Source organism: Falco rusticolus, chromosome 13, assembly GCF_015220075.1.
Source record: "Falco rusticolus isolate bFalRus1 chromosome 13, bFalRus1.pri, whole genome shotgun sequence".
Taxonomy (NCBI): Eukaryota; Metazoa; Chordata; class Aves; order Falconiformes; family Falconidae; genus Falco; species Falco rusticolus.
The window spans coordinates 19,152,693-19,161,347 of record NC_051199.1 but is presented as its reverse complement, the minus strand read 5'-3'; the positions used below and the strand labels follow the sequence as shown (position 1 = coordinate 19,161,347).

General features: G+C 48.2%; 1 protein-coding gene and 1 long non-coding RNA gene across 3 annotated transcripts in view; one reads left to right on the top strand and one right to left on the bottom strand.

Moving 5' to 3' along the window:
• Positions 1-862: 862 nt before the first annotated feature.
• LOC119157018 lies at positions 863-3,454 on the bottom strand. Its single transcript, XR_005107347.1, has 2 exons — positions 3,222-3,454; positions 863-2,333 (listed from the first exon to the last, which is right to left on the bottom strand). It is a non-coding gene; the product is annotated as an uncharacterized LOC119157018 (long non-coding RNA).
• A 69-nt stretch (positions 3,455-3,523) lies between these two features.
• The window catches only part of PDE6D (phosphodiesterase 6D), a 38,134-nt gene continuing 33,002 nt past the window's right edge, over positions 3,524-8,655 (top strand). Inside the window, exon 1 of one of the 2 annotated variants that reach the window (XM_037407524.1) lies at positions 3,524-3,686. In XM_037407524.1, coding sequence (XP_037263421.1) covers positions 3,637-3,686 — 50 coding nt within the window. In that variant the 5' untranslated portion in view covers positions 3,524-3,636. Of the gene's footprint in view, positions 3,687-3,998; positions 4,363-8,655 lie in introns of those variants that run through there. The other variant, XM_037407525.1, reaches the window with a different exon arrangement.

Genomic DNA, 8,655 nt, shown 5'->3' with positions numbered 1-8,655 from the left:
GTCTGCTGGAGCCTGTGGGTAAAAATCAGCTGTTAGCCCAGTGTAGGTCAGCCAGGAGGGTCTTTTCATCAGGCTGTCCTGACACCTCCCGACAGCCGACAGCCTGGCTGGTTGACGTGAACTTTGGAGGACAGCATCAGCTAAGCTCAGCTTTTGGGATGGATTTCCTTTTTTTAAGAGAAAAATATGTGAATGCCCAGCTGTCTCATCCCCTTTTAAATAGCTATTGCAACCTCTTGCTCCACCCACGCAGCCTTCTGTGCTCAGGGAGATGTTAATCCATTTTATCTTTTAATGTTGGCATTATCTCTTGACTCACCCCCATCTCTTCCCCTTGTGATTCTGCAGTCCAGGTCCCTTTTAGGCAGCAGATAATTCACCTTATTTCCCTGCATTGCCTGTGAACAGAAACCATAAATCCAGACTAATTTCCCCAAGCAGTGGGGTGATGGAGCCCCAGAGAGAAAGACTCTGGTTTCTCTCAGTCAGAAGCCAAGACAGGAGGCTGCAAAGTCACCTGTAAAGGACAGAGATCAGGAAGGGTGTGATGAACAGCACAAAGTGGCACCCCTCTGTCCTGCAGCTTCCATCACACTGAATTCAGTGTCTGGTTCTTCAGGCTCTTGAGTGCCCTGTGCCCCCAGCTGCTCATCATGCCTGCATTTGCACCCTCCCTGTGCCTGCCTCCTGCATGCCAGGCCAGCAGCACCAGCTTCACCCCTTCTAGGTATGCACCTCCCAGTGCCCTGGGACACAATTCTGGAGCTGGTTCTTCCACTCCCAAAGTCCCAATTCTGATGTGTCATTGGCAAGAAAATTACCACCTGGCCTCACCAAGGAGAGGGCTGACATTAAAAGCAGGTACTTTTGTATTTCTTACCTTTTTCCTTATCTTTCATAAATAAGGTGGTTTAAATCTAAAACTTTTGTGAAAAGAGGGACATTAGGACAACATAGGACCTTACCAATAACCCACATAACACACATTATATTCAGAAATCATACATTAGGCTAGATTTAGCCACCAGGATTAGGATCTGGTTCCTAAAGTGTCTGTAATAATATTACTTCCCAACAACTGAAAGCAAAACAAAATTAACTGTTGGCACCATGGCCATGTTAAAGCAGGAGCAGGTGCATCTGCACATGACCAAATGGCCAGTAGCTCTAGGGGTAAGGTAGGCTGTGTACATGCTAACACAGTCCTGGATGCAGTTCCTGTGTGTGCTTTCATCGTGGTTCATCCACTTATCCTGTCTCCTTCCAGGCTTCTGACACCTGCAGCTGCCAGAACATGTCTCCAGAGCACAGGGTGATGGGAGCCCCCAGGCCCTGCTGAAGAAGCTGTCGAACTCTCCGCACTTCCCAGGATCCACAGACTGAGCTTCTTGCTGGAATCTCATCTTGCACCTTGGCCAGGTGAGGAGTCATGTGCATGTCTGGGTGGTTGCAGATACGCAGCTGTACAACCCCTTCCATCAAGTGTGGGGTGGCATGATGCCCCAGCTCATGAAACCATCTCCCAATTATGCTGATCCACAGAAACACCAGCTCATTTATCCGCACCTTGAGAGAACAGCTTCTGGGAAAGCAGGAAGCAGGCTGGAGGTGTCTTCTCACCTGCAATGGCAGCTCAGAAACTGACACACCTGCCAGAGATGTGAAAGCAAAGATGACATTTTCAGTACAAAGTGGCGCAGAGGGATCGAGAGGCTTGCAGCAACTTTCTTGCAAGTCAATCAGAAAGATAATGTGCTCAAGGATGTCATTTGTGTTAATGCAGCCAAAGGATTTTGAGGGAGGCAAGAGATCCCAAGGTTTCTGTCACTCCCTGAGTTATGGTGTCATGTGTTCCACTGCTACTCGTGTCTACAGCAGTCACAAGAACTTTACACTTCAGCCACAAGCTCTTTTGTGATTTTCAGAAGTTCAAAAACAAGAGGCCTGTCTTCTCTGCACAGCAAGGTGAATTTGGAAATTCTGAGATTTGGCCAGAAAACAGAAATGCCCCAACTATAAATTCTGAAAACACTCCTACCCCTGTGCTAGAGAAGCCCTTCAACACTGCACGATTCCTCGCTGCCAGATCCATTTGGTCTCTGGCTCTTTCGTCTCTGAGGAGCCTGAACGGAGGCAGGATTGAGTTCCTTACGTCTTGTGTAAACCAGCCTGTCATACTTCCACCTGGCAGGCTCTTCCCACACACAAGACCATTTGTTTCTGCCTTCCTCAGGTCTGCTTTTTTTCTACCTCACCTTTTCTCCCAGTCAGTCTTTTCTCCGCAGTGATCTTTAGTCCCTCTTCCTTAGACAGCATGCAATTACGGAAGGACTCTTAATAAAAGACAGATATATATTATCATAGCGTGCCCCTGGCACTCTGCCCAGATTTGAAATGATCTGTTCGTACACTTTTAAACTGATGGTGTGGAACCGAGCTTGGATCACATACATCAGGGAAATAAATGCAACCTATTTTTATTATTAAGATCTCTTATTGGTTATACTGGCAGCGGCCTTGTCCTTATGCATTAAATGCAACCTTTATTAATGTTCATGTTCTTCTCATTTGCACAGTGGCCAATTTGGAGGCAGAGCCATGAATGTATTGATGGCACCCTGATTGTTTGCTGGCCCTGTTCTAAACCTGGGTTACACCTGCTGCCTCTGGTTTTGTCATTACTTATTAAGGCTTTGTATTAGCTGTGCTCATACTGCTAGCGGCGGAGTTAATTTGTTGTGCTCATATTTAAGAACAGCCTGACTTCTGGGATGCGCTAACTAACCACAGATTTCCCCCAACATTCTACTTCGCTACACAAAGGCCCAAGTTCTGCAGGACAAAAGCCACTTTTGTTCCAGGGAAAGCATGCTAGTTGTTTTAAACTTTCCCCATAATGCCGGTCCTGAGGGCTCCGGCATCGGCACTCGCGGGAGCTGCTCTGGGCCTGCACGCTGCGAGCCCCCAGTGCCCGCTGCTGCCCAAACTCACGGCCACAGCCCGGCCGCGCCGCCGTCGTGCGGCCCGAGGGAGAAACTCGCTGCCAGACCGGCCCCGCCGAGCGAGGGCAGCGCCAAGCGACCCCGGAGCCGTGGGGGCCCCCGCCGCCGTCGGCCGAGGGCCTCCCGCCCCCTCGACTAACGTCCCCGAGGCCCCCCTCGCGCGGGCCGCCTGCAGGGGCTCCCGCTCCCGGCCCGCGCCCCCCCGCGGCCCGGCCTCACAACGGCGGCGCGGCGCGGCCGGGAGAGGTTTGTCCTGCGGCAACTCCCGTCCGCCGGCGACGTCAGGCTCGGCCGGGGCGTACGCCTTAACGACCGCTGCGCAGCCGCCCTTGAATGAGGGAGGGGGGCGGGCGCGAGGGCGCGCCATGTGATTGGACAGCCGCGCCGTCCTTCCTGCGCCAGGAGGCGGGCCGGCGAGGCGACGGCAGAGAATGATTGGGCGGTGCGGCGGGCCGGGGGGCGGTGCGGCGGGAGGCCGCTCGGGTTGGTTGCGCCGGGCAGTGGCGGGTGCGAGGGAGTGAGGGGGGAGGGGTGGGGGGTCCTGAGGCGCTGCTGTCACCGCCGCCTTCCCGCCCAGGCCCGCGCAGCCAGGCCAGCCCGGCCCAGCCCCGTCCGCCCGCGGCGCGGCAGGACCATGTCGGCCACGGACGAGCGGGCCAAGGAGATCCTCCGGGGCTTCAAGCTGTATCCTCCCGACGGGGGCCGTGAGGCGGGCGGGCGGGCCCCGGTCGGAAGGAGGGGGGGGGCGGTACGGGGATCGTCGCCCCCCAGCGGCGAGGGCGGGTGCCGGTCCCCCGGGGCGGGAAGCGGGTTGTCATGGAAACGCCTCCCCGGCTGGGCTGTCCCCAATGGCGTCCTCCCTGTCCGGTGGCGGGGGGGGTGTCCCTCCCGCTGCGAGCGGCTGAACCCGCCGCGGGGCCGGGACCGGCCCGGAGCCGGCTGGGGACGGGGACGCGGGGAAGGAGCCCCCGTAGCGCCGGGGCCTGGCTGCCGTCCCCGCCCCGCGGGGGGCTGCCGTGAGGCGCGGGGTGGCGGGTCCCCACCGGGGCGGTGGCAGGTGGCCAAAGTCCCACCACGGTGGCGGTCTCGGCCCCTACCCCGGCTTCTCGCTGCACCGGAGCTGTCCGCCGGCGGCTGCTGACGGGCGGGCGGAGGAGAGGGGCTGGGCGGGAAGGCGGCGGCCCCGGGGAGGCAGGAGCCCCCGCCCGGGCAGCCGGGACCGCTTACAGCGGGCAGGTGAAGCAGCCCGGCGCCCTCGGTCCCGGGAGGATCTGGTGATCCCGTCCCTTCTGCGGCCTGTGCCCAGGCATCTCTGCTTGCGAAGGACACACCTGGTCTTCAGGTCCAGAAGCAGCATCTTGTTCCTTTTCATACCGTGAGGTACTGGCACATGCTGTGTTGGTCATGGTTGGTCGTACGGTCTCTTTTACTGCTAATGCTGATGTACTCTAGGTGTTAATGCCTTTCTGTGCAGGTTGTTTTAAAACTTTTCACATTGTGCCTTTCAAAAAGTGGTCTCATTGCACATCCGTGTTATCCGACTATGAATTTAATGTTGATGAAATGAGATAGATCTGTGCTTGGAAGGGAAGTCCTGTGTGTACCCTTCCATCCCAGGATTTCAGTGAGGTAGAAAAAGGCTCAACCTAAAGGCCCACGTGCAAACTAAGGGTGGGAGAAATATGCCACGTGGAAAAAAGCTACTGTATTTTCACATAGTAGATTCTTCTAAGCTTGGAAGACAAATGCAAGCTTGCTAGCTTGACCTTTAGACACCAGAAAATTGTTGTGGGTTCGTTGGTTTGTTTTTTCTTTTTTACAATGAAAAGGACAGAAGGGTACAGAATACCCTCTTGATCTAATACCGTTATTTCTAAACAGGGGGGTTTTGTCCAGTGAGATGTTCATAATCTCTACGCCAGCTGTAGCAGGATCTAATTTTGTAGGTTGGATTTAGATAGATAGCTGCTATCACACTACAAGCAGATGCTTTTCTTAACTTTTGAATCATTGTCCTGTCTTCCAGCTGTTAGTACGGCATCTGGTTTCTTGCTTCTGCACTGTCACTATTGACAGTTCTTTTTATTTATGAAGATGTGGTATTTTAGCTGTCAAAACATGATTTAAAAACCCTTTGTGCTGGCAATTAGAAGAAGAATAAGCTTCTGACAAAACCAGACTAAGCTGTTGGTAGAAGCAGGGAGTGCCTAGAAAGTTAAGCCTAGGGAACAAAGTTTGAAGTGCTTCTTGCATGTGTTTGTATATAATCTTTGCTGGATAGCAGAATTCACATGAAGGCCTTTGTCCAACTTTGGATGAAATAACCCAACAAATGATAAAATGGGTTAAGCAGAAAATAGTTTTTGCTCTTTGAGAGCATGTTAGACAAACCTGAGGTAAACTTCTATTATCTCAAACAGCCATAGCATGAACGGGAAGCTTTAGTAGAAACACTCTGCAGTTCCACATTGAAGTACCTCAAGCTTAGTCTTCCTTTGCTTGTCCTTGCAAAAAAACATACCAGTTTTACTTCTGACAGGACAGTTTTAGGCAAATCTTTGATTGTGCTTCTCCAAAAACATGCTGGAATACTTTGATACTTGCCATAGAGGCCAGGTAGTATAAAGTCTGAGAAACATGAATGTTTTAAGAAACATTTTATAATTGGAACTTTTAGCAAGTTAAAATAGCTGAAAAAATGCCTATGTATGCCTTTAGTAAACCAGAAGAGTGGCTGAGCAGACATTCCTCATTTATGAGAGGAAGCCTTGAGACACTGCGCCATCCACACAGGAAACTACTCATGCCCAGATGTGACCATGCTCTCTGCAAGGCTGCCATCAGCTCAGGCTGCCACATCCTTTTCTGAGAGCAAGTGTGTATTCCAGAGAGCATTACGTTTTTAAGAGATGCTTTATCTTCCACCCACTTTACTACTGGGTGTGCTAATTTACTTAATAGAAAGGAAGAGAGAAACATATTCGGAAAAACTGTTAAATTTCTACTTTGAATACTTGAAAACTTTTTCCTCTGCTCCCAGGAGAGGGGGAGTTCAACTCCACCAGCTTAAGCACATCCTGCAAACTTGGCGTTTCAAACTGAACTTGCTTTTAGCACAAGAAACTAGCACAGTATTACACCTGGGGTCTGTATGTATTCGATTCCTTGTGTGGTAAGATCAGCTGATAGGGCAGAAAGCATCACTGAGGAAGCAGACTTCCAAAATACTTGCTTACTTTAACACAGGAAGGGCACTTTAGCTGGAAATCCAGTTCACATTGAGTAATCAAAGTTTCCTCAAGCAAATTATGTTTACTTGTGGTTCCTGAGAAGAGGTTAATTAAAAGCTTTCCAGCTGATTGGGAGATGCTGCTGTGGAAGTTAAATTTTAGCCCAAACCCACCCTCTGACTTTAATGTTGAGGTATGCTTTCCTTCCTCTATGACACTACTGCAGAAACATGTTGTGGCTAGTGTCCTGAAATTCAAGCCAGGAACATTTACTCTCCTCTTGGATGTTACTGTTTTGAAAAGAATAAAACCAAAGGAGAAATGTTTAATGCTTGCAGCGAAATGGGGTTATTCATTATACATTATTACATTTGTCCTAAGAATTTTTAGGGCACCAGTTAGAAATCGAACACTGACAGTCCAGTAAGTATGGTGCAGTAAAAGATTGAAAGTGGCCAGCAAAAACTTTTGTAGCTCATCACTACTTCAGAGACAGTATTTGTTAGAGCTTGGCATCAAGTCCGTTTTGAAGGCACTCACCCGAACAGCAGTTGTTAGACTTAACGTAGTATCTACAGATAGTCCTGTACTATGAGAATGCAGTCTCATTGATTGGCTATAAGCAATATCAGTTCAGTTGGTGACTGAAGATTCATTCCTCTGTAATACTGGCCAAGCCTTATTTCTGAAAGTATTTAGCACAGCTGGTCCTGTAATCTCAAATGCACGAGATCTGATTATGCCTTTTTTCTCCAGAAGATGGGATAGTTACTCTTGTGAAGCTTCAGAACAGCAGTTTACTTGACCCTCATTTACCCTTTCAACACATACTTCAGGTTTTGTCCTGTCATTTTATCTTTAGAGTTAATATGTACTCTTAAATGTATGTATTTAGCAACCTTTTTCATAAAAAGGTAACACCAATAATGTATTTCCCTAGCAGTCAAAACTCAGGGGTTTTTTTCATAGCTTCCTTCTCACCAGCCCCCTTGATAATTTGTGGGTTGTCTGTGGGTTGTCCTGACATGAGCCAGTACAGATTTACTTTTTTTTTTATGCACTATGTTCAGTAGAATGAGGAGACTGTAGACAGTTATCCTATTTAATTTGGTTTGCTGGCATTTGGAAAGCATACATGCTTTGCTTTCTTACATAGCATCCATGCTGTAGATTAGAAATATCCAGTCATGGTTTGTAACAACAGATTCACATTCAGCTCTTGAAGAACCACAGTTCAACTTTTTTATGCACTTCTTCCTGTAGTGTTTCAGCTGGAACAGCACAGAAGAGAAAACCCAAACAAGTCAGTTGGGTCGCATAGCATGGTTCAGGTGCTGAGTCTAGCCTCTCAACATCCATTTTCTATTTTAAATCCTCCAGGTCAAACAAGATATCACCTATTTTATTTGCTTCTGTACAGAGGAGTCTCATCAGAATTGGATCTCCATAGTGTTTATTGCCCTATAGATATTTATTAGGTTAGGATAAGTTTCTCCATGAACTTCTATTTAAGGCTATGCAGTATATCTTACTGTACTTCAGAAATCTTCTGAAACAAATTAATATGGTGAACATAAGCATGAAGACACAATATTAACTGTAGGTCAGAATAATTATGGAGTTACAAAACTAGTATTTGTGGTCAGAATAAACATATACCTGTAGCTCAGGCACTCTGACATTTGTAAGCAAAACTTTATATGTCAAAGGCTGTCCTACTTTCTGGAATCCTCAGTGTTCCCTGTGCAACATTCGCTTAGCTCCCAGAGCTTCTTCCAATCCTCTGCTCGCCATTATGTCTAGGAAATCATTCTAGCAGAGCATTAACCTCTTAGAAAGATGGAGCTGTAATGAAAATATAGTTATAGCAGAAACCATTAAGAGCTTCTATGAACTTTATATTACTGCACAGACAGAGACACTTCTACTTCCAACTTCTACCTGGTTTCTGCTGTACGCACAGAAGCTGTAGTCAATGACAATGTTGCCTATCAGTTCCTAGAATAGTCACTGAAGTTTTGGACTAGTTTGATGCAGCATTCAAAAGTTGAGAAATCCAAATGGAAGCTCCATCAAATTGAGTTTCAAATTTATGTGTTAGGCCAGTAGATCTTTAGCTGCTTATTCACTTAAAATGCTTACCTGTTGCAGTGTTTACACAACTAACAAGGTAGCAGCTTTAACTGGCTTAAAAATTCCCCTCTGCTTTGAGGTTTCTTCTGTGCACTTCCTCAGATCTCAATTTGTTTAGAATTCTTGAATGTAATAGAAAGATGAATCGCCAAATTTATGGATTAAAAGGAGCCGCTGGCCAGCTGAAAGAGGGAATAGGGCTGTCCAGAAGCTGAGCAATGTACTCTGTAGAGAGCCAAAGCAGGATTTGCTTGTAGCTTGCACCAGTGCAGTTTTAAAACACTCTGGAA